This window comes from Heptranchias perlo, chromosome 32 (genome assembly GCF_035084215.1).
Source record: "Heptranchias perlo isolate sHepPer1 chromosome 32, sHepPer1.hap1, whole genome shotgun sequence".
Taxonomy (NCBI): Eukaryota; Metazoa; Chordata; class Chondrichthyes; order Hexanchiformes; family Hexanchidae; genus Heptranchias; species Heptranchias perlo.
In genome coordinates, this window is record NC_090356.1 from 21,670,718 (window position 1) to 21,684,428 (window position 13,711).

General features: G+C 44.0%; 1 protein-coding gene across 3 annotated transcripts in view; it reads right to left on the bottom strand.

Moving 5' to 3' along the window:
- The window catches only part of LOC137301158 (rho guanine nucleotide exchange factor 10-like protein), a 151,802-nt gene that overhangs the window by 76,896 nt on the left and 61,195 nt on the right, over positions 1-13,711 (bottom strand). Inside the window, exon 1 of one of the 3 annotated variants that reach the window (XM_067970605.1) lies at positions 7,765-7,917. The exons of 1 other annotated variant lie outside the window; for it this stretch is intronic. In XM_067970605.1, coding sequence (XP_067826706.1) covers positions 7,765-7,793 — 29 coding nt within the window. In that variant the 5' untranslated portion in view covers positions 7,794-7,917. Of the gene's footprint in view, positions 1-7,715; positions 7,918-13,711 lie in introns of those variants that run through there. One more of the 3 variants, XM_067970604.1, reaches the window with a different exon arrangement.

The window sequence follows — 13,711 nt, forward strand, 5'->3', positions numbered from 1 at the left end:
TGTGGAACCTGATGTTGTGTTTTTGGATGAAGTCGCCAAGGGGCAGCATGTAGATGAGAAATAGGAGGGGCCCAAGGATAGATCCTTGGGAGACTCCTGAGGTAACGGTGCAGGAGTGGAAAGAGAAGCCATTGCAGGTGATTTCTGGCTACGACAGGGTAGATATGAATGGAACCAGGTGAGCGCTGGTCCCACCCAGCTAGATGACAGAGGAGAAGCATCAGAGGAGGATGTTGTGGTCAACTGTGTCAAAGGCTGAGGATAGGTCGAGAAAGATGAGGAGGGATAGTTTACCATGGTCACAGTCACATAGGATGTCATTGGTGACTTTGATAAGGGCCATTTCAGTACTGTGGCAGGGGCGGAAACCTGATTGGAGGGATTCAAACATGGAGTTGCGGGAAAGATGGGCACAGATTTGGGAGGCGACAACACGTTCAAAGGCTGTGGAGAGGGAAGGGAGGTTGGAGTTGGGGCGGTAGTTTACAAGGACAGAGGGGTCAAGGGTGGGTTTTTTGATAAAAACGAACCCAGTGTTTAACTTGAGTCTACAGCATAGAAACAGGCCATTCGGCCCAACTGGTCTATGCCAGCGTTTATGCTTCACACAAGCCTCTTCCCTCCTTACTTCATCTAACCCTATCAGCATACCCTTCTATTCCTTTCTCCCTCATGTGCTTATCTATCTTCCCGTTAAATGCATCTATGCTATTTGCCTCAACTATTACTTGTGGTAGTGAGTTCCACATTCTTACTACTCTTTGGGTAAAGAAATTTCTCCTCAATTCCCTATTGGATTTATTAGTGACTATCTTATATTGATGACCTCTAGTTTTGGACTTCCCCCAAAAGTGCAAACATTTTCTCTGCTTACCCTATCAAACTTTTTCATAACCTTAAAGACCTCTATTAGGTCACCCTTCAGCATTCTCTTTTCAAGAGAAAAGAGCCCGAGCCTGTTTAGTCTTTCCTGATAAGTATATCCTCTCAGTTTTGCTATCATCCTTGTGAATCTATTTTGCACCGTCTTCAATGCCTCTATATCCTTTTTATAATATGGAGAGCAGGGGGCTAATTTTAACCCCCAAGAACGGGTGGGCTGGGGGCGGGTGGGTAGTAAAAATTGTTCAATTCTTCAGCGGGACCACATCCCGGCTCCAACTTGCCCACTTCCGGGTTTAACCGAGGCGTGTTAGGATGTGCGTATGCAACAGAAACCTGGAAGTCCCGTCCCCACTTAAAGCCGGTGGGTCGATACTTAAATGGGCAATTGCAATAGTTGAGGCACTTCATTATTTTGTGTATTAGAAATGTAAAATGAATTTAACCTTACATGTTCAGGTTTCCCATCACTTTCCTACATTACAACATTGACTACACTGCAAAAAAGTACTTTATTGGTTGTAAAGCGCTTTGGGACATCCGGAGGTCATGAAAGGGGCGATATAAATGCAAGTCTTTCTTCTTTCTGATTCACGTCAGGTGAAAGCAGGCGAGAAGGGCTGGGTCCATGAGGTGAGTGCTTTTATTGCACTGCTTGTGGGCCAGGATGAGCAGGAGTGCTTCATCCAGGCCCAATAAGCTCACCTGGCGTGACAGGACCCCTGCGATCGGCCGACCACCACCCTCGATGGTGGACCCCTCCCCAATGGTGGACCAATCCCGGTGGTGAACCCCCACCCTAATCTTCTCCAAGGCTGACCAGCTGTTGTCCAGATCCCTCCACATCCTCCATCCCCCCCTGCCGATTTCTTTAACTGCCCATGATCTCTCTCTCCCTCCCTCCTCTCCGATTTGTTGCTCCTTTCCCTCTTGACAGGCAGCCAGCTACCTGGCGTGTGGGAAACTTGGAAGCACAAATAGTTACCTTCAATTGAGTTGCGATCGCAGAATGTGTCGCACTCACTTGACTTCCGGGTTCCCCACGCGAATATCTACACACGCGCTGGATTCCCGGCTCTGAGCTAAAATTATGCCCTAGAACTGTATCAAAGTTCTACACAAATTTAACATAACTTTTCTGCTTTTCAATTCTATCCCTCTTGAAATGAACCCCAGTGCTTAGTTTGCCTTTTTTATGGCTTTATTAACTGGCGTCGCTACTTTTAGTGATTTGTGTATCTCTATCCCGAGATCCCTTTGTTCCTCTACCTCATTTGGATTCTTATTATCCGAGCAATATATGGCTTCCTTATTCCTCCTACCAAAATGCAGCACTTATCTATATTGAAATTAATTTGCTAATTACACGCCCATTCTGCAGGTTCATTAATGTCTTCTTGCATTTTGACTCATTCTTCATTTGTATTAACTACAACCCCCAATTTCGTGTCGTCTGCAAATTTTGAAATTGTACTTCCGATTCCGGAGTCCAAATCATATATATAAATTGTGAACAACAGTGGTCCCAGCACCGATCCCTGTGGAACACCTTTGCCAATCTGAGTAGCTACCCTTAACCCCTACTCTCTGTTTTCTGTTTTGTAGCCAGCTTGCTATCCATTCTGCTACATGTCCCCTGACTCCACATGGTCTGACCTTAGTCATGAGTTTACTACGCACTACCTTATTGAAGGCCTTTTGAAAATCCAAAGATATTACATCTACTGCATTACTCTTGTCTACTTCGACTCTTTGCTACGTCTTCAAAGAATTCAATAAGGCTGGTCAAGCATGACTTTCCCTTCTGAAATCTGTGCTGACTAGTCTTTATTATATTTTTGTTTTCTAGATGTTTCTTGATTACGCCTTTAAGGAGCGATTCCATTACCTTTACTACCACCAACGTTAAGCTAACTGGTATATAGTTCCCCGGACTTGTTCTATCTCGCTTTTTAAATATAGAATAACATTAGCTGTCCCCAGTCCTCCGGCACTATCCCCTTTTCTAGTGAATTTTTACATATATGTAACAGTGCCTCTGCTTTCACTTCTCTAAATTCTTTCAATATGCGTGGATGTGTGGATTTGTTTTCATCCGATGTACTTATACAGTTCCACATGTTCTGATGTCCTTTGTAATGTTTATCACTCAACCAACACCACAAAAACAGATGATCTGATCATTATCACATTGCTGTTTGGGGGATCTTGCTGTGCGCAAATTGGCTGCCGTGTTTCCTACATTACAACAGTGATTACACTTCAAAAGTACTTCATTGGCTGTAAAGCGCTTTGGGACATCCTAGAGTCATGAAAGGTGCTATGTAAAGGTAAGTCTTTCTTTCTATTACTGTGGTCACAGTGCCCTGGTACTTTACCCAAATGGCCACTCTTCACATGTAAGCCTAGACTGTAAAGTGTTGGCAGGCTATTCTAAGGGAGGAAGCTATTATAGCCTGACTTGAACCAGTCCTCACCCAACGTCCACACGGGTGCACTTCCCCGAAGGAATCACTAGCTACTGATTGGGTGCAGATTGGCTGATATTTTTTCCCATAATCCTAGAGGTCTGAGACCAATTGTAGCATTGCAATCACTGTCCTGGCTGAGATCAGCTAACTCAGTATAAATCAGCGACCAAACTTAGACCTTCTGGTATGTATGTCTTATTACTACACCATGTGATGCACTTTTCCACTAAGCCACAGGGAAACCTGTAAACCGCAAAGCTATCATAAGGCATACTGGCACCAATACAGATAGGATAAAGTCCCACACTTAAGTCAATACACACTAACATTGTGCAATACTTTTATCAGCTCAAATTACTCCCACTACTAGTGACTAGCCTGTTATCATCACTACTTCCCCTCTGCTGTGTGCAAACTGCCTGCCATGTTTGCCTATATAACAAGTGTGGCTGCACTTCAGAGTGATTGATTATAAGTGAGGTGCTTTAGGGTGTTTGAGAAATGTGATAAGATGCTCTATAAACATAAGATAAGTGTTTTACAATTCTCTTCAGACACAAGCCAAATTTGGACAGATTTCACAGTACAAATTGATACAAACTTCACACAACCACCATTATACATCGTGGGAATTCTACTAATCCTTGGTTTTATGAACAGAGTACAAAAGCAAGGAAGTTACATTAAACTTTTATAAATCACTGATTAGGCCCCAGCTGGAGTATTGTGTCCAATTCTGCGTACCACGCTTTAGGAAGAATGTCAAGGCCTTGGAGAGGGTACAGAGGAGAATAACTAAAATGGTACCAAGAATGAGGGACTTCAGTTATGTGGAGATACTGGAGAAGTTGGGATTGTTCTCCTTAAAGCAGAAAAAGTTAAGGGGAGATTTAATAGAGGCCTTCAAAATCATGAAGGGTTTTGATAGAGTAAATAAGGAGAAACTACTTCCACTGACAGAAGGGTCGGTAACCAGAGGAAACAGATTTAAGGTTATTGGCAAAAGAGCCAGGGGTGAGATGAGGAGACATTTTTTTACGCAGCGAGTTATTATGATCTGGAATGCACTGCCTGAAAGGGTGGTGGAAGCAGATTCAATAGTAATGTTCAAAAGGGAATTGGATAAATACTTGAAGGGGAGAAAATTACAGAGCTATGGGGAAAGAGCAGGGGAGTTAGACCAATTAGATAGCTCTTTCAAAGAGCTGGCTCAGGCCTGATGGGCCAAATGGCCTCCTTCTGTGCTGTAAGATTCTATGATTCTACGAACACAGTGTGATTTTTTTAAAATCGCATGATGTGACAATTGGAACTGTATCATCCACACCAACTACTGCCATGCTTGGCCACTCTATATTGCCAGCACTGCACTTATAACCTCTTAGATTCAAGGGATTTCCAAGACAGTAGGCAGCCCTATCTAAAGCAGGATTCACGAGCCAGCTCACGTAGTGGGAAGTATCAAAGCACACCAGCAGGGGAGAATTCCTACTGTCATAAATTATAGTAAATAAATTATGAATACAAGGTGGCGTTCTTTGCTTAAACCTTATATCGACTTTTTTACTACAATTAGAACACAGGAATTGTACCCCTGTTTTACACACAGAATACAGAAAGGAGTACAGTGGGATACTTGCTGAATTGCAAAGGTTATCCTTAAATTTAAAAAAATATTTTGCTACTCCTTAATACGTATCTCTCTCCTGTTCGCTCCAGACGTGCACAAAGTGCGGGTAATACTAAATCTAAACTGTCACCTCCAACGCTGGAATATTCTTTTACTAGTCGTGTGACTGATATCCAACATTTCTTCTATTAGAATGGTTGCACAGCATCACACACTTACTGAGGTCATTTCTCATGAGCTAAAAAATTGGCGAGCTTTGACATTTTTCTGCTTTTCTCTCCTCACTTCTACATGCTGACTGATGTTGGACTACATTGCCATTAGGGCTGACAAGCTTCTGGTATCTTTCCCATTCATCATGTGTAAACCTAGACAGCGAATTTTGGCATGCTATTTGACAATGGTGAGCATCACAGCCAAGCCTGATCCTGTCTTTACCCAATGCCCTTTTCAGCAGGGAGTCACTGGATAGTGATGAGAACCAGAATCCCTAATCCAGGAACACTGATAATTATTTAGCACCCCTTCTGCTGCTCTGCTTGAATTCAAATTTGAAGCAGAGTCCAGGGATAAAACCTAGGACCTTGCCAGTACCGTAGTCGGCAGTGCTGTGCCATCAGAAGAGCTTGTGAATTAGATTTTTTAACAAATCTACGTTGAAAGACCAAATAGCAGAGAAGATAAATCAAGCTTTATTAGATGATACTAAGCTTTGGTTTTAAAATCTTGCAGGTTGTCAAGACTGAGGAAGACTTGTATGGTCTGTCAGTCCTGTGTGTTGTAACTCATATCTCATTGATCCCATCAAAATTTCTTTTTGTGTGGTTTTAATTTTAGAATAAAATAAAAAATATGTCCTGACTATCTGTCAAATATATTGAGTGTCTGAAATAGGGAGACTGACAGGATGAAGGATAGCTGGCGTGTGATACAGCAATGTGTACAACTGGTACCTCACAAGTGGAGATATTTAGCATAGCTCTCTCCGTGCCTTGACATATCAGTGACACCTGTGGCAATTTTTCAACTGAAAACAAAAGCTGACCTGATGAGTACTTTTTTAGGCCAGGAGGATCAATGCAAACTGTTTGGTGATGCAAGTTTGTTGTCATGACTACATGCCCCTGGAAATCTGATTTTGTTCCCAGTAATATGTGCGATGCCCCCATTATCACCCCAACTGAGATAGAATTATAGAATCATACAGCACAGAAGGAGGCCATTTCGCCAATCGTGCCTGTGCCGGCTCTGTGAAAGAGCTATCCAATTAGTCCCACTCCGCTGCTCTTTTCCCATAGCCCTGCAATTTTTTTCTTTTCAAATATATTTCCAATTCCCTTTAGAAAGTTACTACTGAATCTGCTTCCACCACCCTTTCAAGGAGTGCATTCTGGATCATAACAACTCACTGCATTAAAAAAAAATTCTCCTCATCTCCCCTCTGGTTCTTTTGTCAATTATCTGAAATCTGTGTCCTCTGGTTACCGACTCTCCTGCTAGTGGAAACAGTTTCTCCTTATTTACTCTATCAAAACCACTCATAATTTTGAAGCTCTCTATTAAATCCCCCCATAACCTTCTCTGCTCGAAGGAGAACAATCCCAGCTTCTCTAGTCTCTCCACATATACTGAAGTCCCTCATCCTTGGTCAGATCAACTAACTCAGCTCAGATGAAGTATCAAACCTGGAACCTTCCTAGACTTAGGGCTCAATACTGCACCGGACAGTTATTCACAGCCAATTAGGGCAGATAATTTCCTAGAAGACAGTTTCCTAGAAGTAAAGGGAATTAGGGGTTACGGGGAGCGGGCAGGAAATTGGACATGAATTTAGATTTGAGGTTAGGATCAGATCAGCCATGATCTTATTGAATGGCGGAGCAGGCTCGAGGGGCCGATTGGCCTACTCCTGCTCCTATTTCTTATGTTCTTATAATTTCTATAAAATTATACAATAATCTGTTTCAGGAATGCGTAAAAATAGTCAGTAAGTGCGACGCTTAGTGTCATACTGAGCCATACAGACATGGAAAGTCCATGATTCAATCCCCAGTCTGAGCTAAGTTAGCTTATTACAGCTGGTTTGGAGACAGTGGCACTACCTCAGCATCCCTGGGCTATGGAAGGGAAATGGGCCAGGATCCTCTTTTCTGCTTGCTATCAAGCGAGTTTCTGCTTACTGTCAAGCAACTCTCCTAGCAAGTGCAAATATTTGGATGTCAGATGAGAACAGGATTGTACTCAGCTATGCTGCACCCCAAAAGGAGAATAGCCTACCAACACTCACTGTCTAGGCTCGCAAATAAAGAATGGACACTGGGGTGAGAAGTAATGGAGGGTGGCTAATCTCCATGGAAATATATCCATGAGTCTGTGCCTTCAGGAGAGGGGAGAATAATCGAATATCTTGAAAGTGATTGTTACTGTAAACTAGAAAGAAAAGGCTGCATTCAAAGAGTTAACATTTTATTCAGAGAGACAGTTGAGCAATAGGAAATTGCAGGAGCTAAGTGTGATCATGAGAAAGGAAAGGAAGCAAAATAAAAGGCGAGAGAAAAATAAAACGAAATCATCTTTTAATTTTGTAATCTGCCTCACTAAACCTGAGATCCTTCCGGGTAAACTGCTTTGGATTAGTCACATGACAGTTCTAAGTGAATTTGCATTAATGTATATTTACAGCATAGCTACGTTATTCAAGATATGATCCACTCCGCTGTGGGACCCCTTACCTGGTAATTGGAACTACCACCACCAACAGCCACGGAAACAGCCACATACCTGTTGCAGGCTTCACTCCTGCAGTTCATAGTTCTACCGAAAGAATTAAAAATCCACCTCCCGCTCTCCCTCTCTCACACACGCACAAACAATCTAGCTCAGTGATTCTCCTCTATCCCTTTCTCCGCAAAGAATTTTTCTTTAAAAATCTCTTCCATGAATCCAGTCACGCACACTGGCCTGGTGCTAACAAACCAAGCTGGCACAAGCAGTAAAGCTCCTGAATTTTCACTGTTGCTGGGGCGGGGCCAGTGACACAGTGATATGAGACATGCCTGAGAATCAGAATAATTTACACACCAGCAAAGGGATTAACTCTTTGATATCATTCCCATTTTCCTTTCTCAAATATTAGCAATAGAGTTTACCACAATTACCTTTCTCTTGAATAGTTAGTATTAATGCATTGCATTGTCACTGCTTTACCCACTGACTAAGGGTCCATTTATACTGCAGGTACAAGTTTTGAGACTGGTACAGGCTTGGAGCAACATGGTGTATGTAAAGTCAAGTTATACTGTTGCCACTGCACCATCCTCCAGCTGAGAGAAATGGAAGTCTTACATGCATCCAAATGCTGGTTATGTTTTAAGATTATTGAGTCAGCTTTTCACATGCACTAAAAACATGAAAAATGAAGTTCCTGGGCAGTCAGTGGGAACTTTTTTAAATCCGCTTTGCAATGGCTGCAGTTGCACTGGTGTTAAATCAAAGAGTTATGAGAATACCTCAAGGTGGTCTTACATTACTAGCCTATATTCACACTGGACGCATACCACACATTTTACACTGATGTGTAGGTACAAAGCAATTTTGATTGTAAGGATCCTACATGAAATGTGTTTGAGGCAATCCCAACCCAACTGCCATGAGTACACAACACACAATTGACTTAGAGATGCCACAGGATGGCTGGTGTGGGAAATGGAAATGCAGAATGGGCACTTTTCTAAGCATGGGTTGGTTAAGGTACATTATTGGGATAGAGCAGAGGGAGCTTTACTCTGCATCTGACCATGCAATACCAAGACTGGGAGTGCCTGAAGGGACAACGTGGATTGAAATTTACCCTTCATCAAAGCCGTGCTGTACCCGATCTGGATCTCCACAGCGAGGTTTACACAGCATGGTCTCAGTAATAGTAAACGATTCCACTCCCCTCACCTTTGATGAGTACAAAAATTGTGACGTTTTCAAAAAAAAATACCAGCAAATGTACTAAAAAGAAATCAATTTTACCTAATTTCAAACTGGTGCTGATTATAATAAAAATTAACCCCCATCCAGTCAATCAATTAAACAAACAGCAAAATACTGCAGATGCTGAAAATCTGAAATAAAAACAGAAAATGCTGGAAACACTCAGCAGGTAATGCAGCAGCTGTGAGGAGAGGAAGGGAGTGCTAATGTTTCAGGTTGATGGTCTTTTGTCAGAACGAGAAGATGAACAGCTTATACAGGGGAACAGAACCAGGGATAATCGGGCAGGGAGAAAAAAAAAGAATGGTCTGTGATTAGATGGAGGGCAGGAGATGATTGAATGACAGGTGGTGATGGTGTAAGACTAAAGGAGGCAATAATGAAAGAATTAAAAGACATATCCAAGACCCAGAGGACGTGTGAATGGTTGCAGCAGAATAGCAGAAGTCGAGGGAAACATGGGAAATCTGGCAAAGTGGAGGAGGCTCCAGTGGCCCGGGAGTGTGGTGGAAGAAAAAAGCAGGTGACACCAGGGGTGCAGACTATCCTAGTACTGATAGGGGTCCTCCATCCCAAACACCAAACCACAACCTCCTCCATTTCCACTGGTGTACCATCCTACATTACCAGCACCTGCTGTGCGAGAGAAAATGGCAGCTGTGATTAAGCTCTGAAGTTGTTAAAGTCAATGTTAAGGCCAGAAGGCTGTGAAGTGCTTAGTAAAAAATGGAGATGCTGTTCCTCGAGCTTGCATTGAGCTTCACTAGAACGACGTAGGAGGCCAAGGACAGAGGTCAGAGTGGGATTGGGATGGAGAATTAAAGTGGCAAGCGACCGGAAGCTCAGGGTCACACGTGTGGATAGAACGGAGGTGTTCATCAAGGCGATCACCCAATCTGCGTTTGGGCACCCGATGTAGAGCAAGGCTGCATCGTGAGCAGCGAATATAGTATACTAGGATGGAAGAAGTACAAGTAAAACCTGGAAGGAGTGTTTGAGGCCCTGGACGGTGATATGGATGGAAGTGAAAGGGTAGGTGTAGGAAAAGAGCAGGTGTTAGGGGTAATGGAGGAGTGGACTAGGGTGAAGGGAACAGTCCCTTCGGAAAGAGGAGGGGAGAGGAAGATATGTTATGGATTGAGGCACCATAAAAAAGATAGCCCAGTCAGAGAAAATCATGTACTCCCTGAGACTAAACCAGGAGACATTATTTGATCTGATCCCCATTCCTGACTCCTTGCCACAATAGTTGTCACAATAGTAGGCCCACAAAGCATCTGAAGCATTCTTTATCCTATCCAAACAAGCCACAGTGTTGATGCTACAACCAAAACCCTCCAGGTGCTGACACAGTGGGCAAGCACAAACAGTACAAACTGACACCATCTCCAATACCTGGAAGCTATCTCAGCAGTCTGTCTGAAGCAGTGTTAATTGGGAGGTTTGCCTGTAACTATAGGGGGGCAAGGATGTTTGGCAATCCTCCTGGATTTATCAGGAGATTTGTACGGGATAAAATAATACTTCAAAAACCCATCTGGAGGAACAGTGGCAAGAGATAAATCCTTCAAGAATAATAATAACAGGTGACAGGCCAAGCTTGTTTGTCCATCTAGCTATTTCTTCTAACAATGGGTTCAAGTTTCACTGAGGCCTACCAGACACAAGTCACACCAGTCAGGGTGAAGCACTCATCCTATTGCGTTTTAAGATACAAAGTGAAGGCGAAACATTAGCAAGGAGCAGCTTTTATGTGGACTATCAGGAGTGCATTCCTAAACATTCCAGCATGTGTTATGTCTTGTTTAACCTAGCCCTGTTGCTAAAGGAATAGCAGATGATCAAGAAAATTTGCCTCCAGCCATTTATAAAATCTTTAAAATTCAAAGCATCCTAGGTTGCAGAGGGAATAAGGGTGGAAATTGCGGATAAACTCTTCCAAACATCCGTAGATACAGGGGTGGTGCCAGAGGACTGGAGAATTGCAAATGTTACACCCTTGTTCAAAAAAGGGTGTAAGGATAAACCCAGCAACTACAGGCCAGTCAGTTTAACCTTGGTGGTGGGGAAACTTTTAGAAACGATAATCCAGGACAGAATTAGCAGTCACTTGGACGAGTGTGGATTGATTAGGGAAAGCCAGCACGGATTTGTTAAAGGCAAATCGTGTTTAACTAACCTGATAGAGTTTTTTGATGAGGTAACAGAGGGGGCAGGTAAGGGCAATGCAGTTGATGTGGTGTATATGAACTTTCAAAAGGCGTTTGATAAAGTGCCGTATGGTAATCTTATGATCAAGATTGCGGCTCATGGAATAAAGGGGGCAGTAGCAACATGGATACACAATTGGCTAAGTGACAGGAAACAGAGAGTAGTGGTGAATGATTGTTTTTCGGATTGGAAGGAGGTGTATAGTGGTGTTCCCCAGGGGTCGGTGCTGGGACCACTGCTTTTCTTGATATATATTAATGACTTGGACTTGGCTGTACAGGGCAAAATTTCAAAATTTACAGATGATACAAAACTTGGAAGGGTAGTAAACAGTGAGGAGGATAGACTTCGGGAGGATATAGACAGGCTGGTGGCATGGCGGACACATGGCAGATGAAATTTAACGCAGAAAAATGCGAAGTGATACAATTCGGTAGGAAGAGCGAGGAGAGGCAATATAAACTAGAAGGCACAACTCTAAAAGGGATACAGGAACAGAAAGATCGGGGGTATATGTGCACAGATCGTTGAAGGTGGCAGGGCAGGTTGAGAAAGTGGTTAAAAAAAATACAGGATCCTGGGCTTTATAAATAGAGGCATAGAGTACAAAAGTATGGACGTTATGATGAATCTTTATAAAACACTGGTTTGGCCACAACTGGAGTATTGTGTCCAGTTCTGAGCACCACACTTTAGAAAAGATGTGAAGGCCTTAGAGAGGGTGCAGAAGAGATTTACTAGAATGATTCCAGGGATGAGGGACTTTAGATACGTGGATAGACTGGAGAAGCTGGGGTTGTTCTCCTTGGAACAGAGACGGTTGCGAGGAGATCTGACAGAAGTATTCAAAATCATGAGGGGTCTAGACAGAGTAGATAGAGAGAAACTGTTCCCATTGGCGGAAGGGACAAGAAACAGAGGACATAGATTTAAGGTGATTGGCAAAAGAACCAAAGGTGACATGAGGAAAAACTTTTTTTACATAGCGAGTGGTTAGGATCTGGAATGCACTGCCCAAGGGGGTGGTGGAGGCAGATTCAATCATGGCCTTCAAAAGCGAACTCGATAAGTACTTGAAAGGAAAAAATTTGCAGGGCTATGGGGATAGGGCGGGGGAGTGGGTCTAGCTGGATTCCTCTGGCATAGAGCCGGCGCAGACTCGATGGGCCAAATGGCCTCCTCCCATGCTGTAACCTTTCTGTGATTCTATAAGAAGGGGGCTCCCCAATAGTTTAGAGATAAAGTCACTGTCTAAGAACATTATATAGCAGGATGGTCACAAGTTAAATCCGCAGTCTGTGCTGAGTTAGCTGATATCAACTGGGGCAAGGTTAGGGACTCAAAGAATATCAGACTAGTGTTCTTGATCCTGATTGTGATCCAATAACCCCTGCTGAAAGTGTATGTGTATGAATTCCAATGAAGGCAGAATTGGGCTTGCCTATGATATCTTCCATAGTTCAATATCCTACTGATATTTACCATCTAGGTTCACTCGTGAATAATGACCACTTGAATGAGGAATCTGGCAACAGTGGAATCACTGCTCAGCAAGGATGTCAACATTTCATGAGACAAAAGCAAAATACTGTGGATGCTGGAAATCTGAAATAAAAAGGGCATTGACCTGAAACATTGGGCTTGATTTTCGCACCCGCGATCGGGTGCGTTCGTGGCGGGGGGGCTGCGAAAATCGGGGATTCCCGAGGCGGGTCTGGAGCCCGGCTCCAACCCGCCCACTTCCGGGTTTCCCCACTGACGCGCTGACACGCGCGCGCAGCCCCCGCATGTGGGACTCCTGCCTGCAATTAAAGCCGGCGGGGTGCCACTTAAAGTACTTAAACAGGTACTTCAGGTTGTTGACAGACCTGATTGACCTGTTATTTTAGCAGGGATGGGATTTTGCAACTGACTGAGACTGTTTCCCGTACTGGGGGAAGCACTCCCAGTTCAAATGGACGTATTGCGGCCATCAGCCTGTGGCAGCTGCAAAGGTCCATTTGACAGGTGGTGGTGGGGGAGACCCTCACTCATTGCAGGAGGCCACTCTGTCACTTTGGACAAAGTTTGGCCTCCAACACACTCCTCCTAACAACAAAATTCACCAACTTGCACACTTACCCCGGGGTCCAGACACATTTACCTACCTTGCGGACCCCCTCAGATGTACATCTTCTGGATGGGGGCCGCCGTAGCTGCATTCATGACCTCCTCGGAGGGCGAACAGTCTCACCAGCCTCGCCATCCACGCCGTCCACCTCTGACATGTGAAGCTCCACAACAGAGTGCTGTGACACATCCACCTGCACAGCAGGAGGAAGGGCAACCGCAGAGAGAGATGCGTCACAGAGGGCACTACCATCGCCACAGGGTCCACAGACTGAGGCTTAGCTTCCTGGACCTCTCTGAGCAGCAGTGCACATGGAGGCTCAGAGTCACTCGACATGTAGTCGTGGACATCTGCAGCCTCCTTCATGCCGAGCTGCTCCCGGCTGGCCCGAGCACCATCTTCTTACCTGTCGCTGTCAAAGTCACC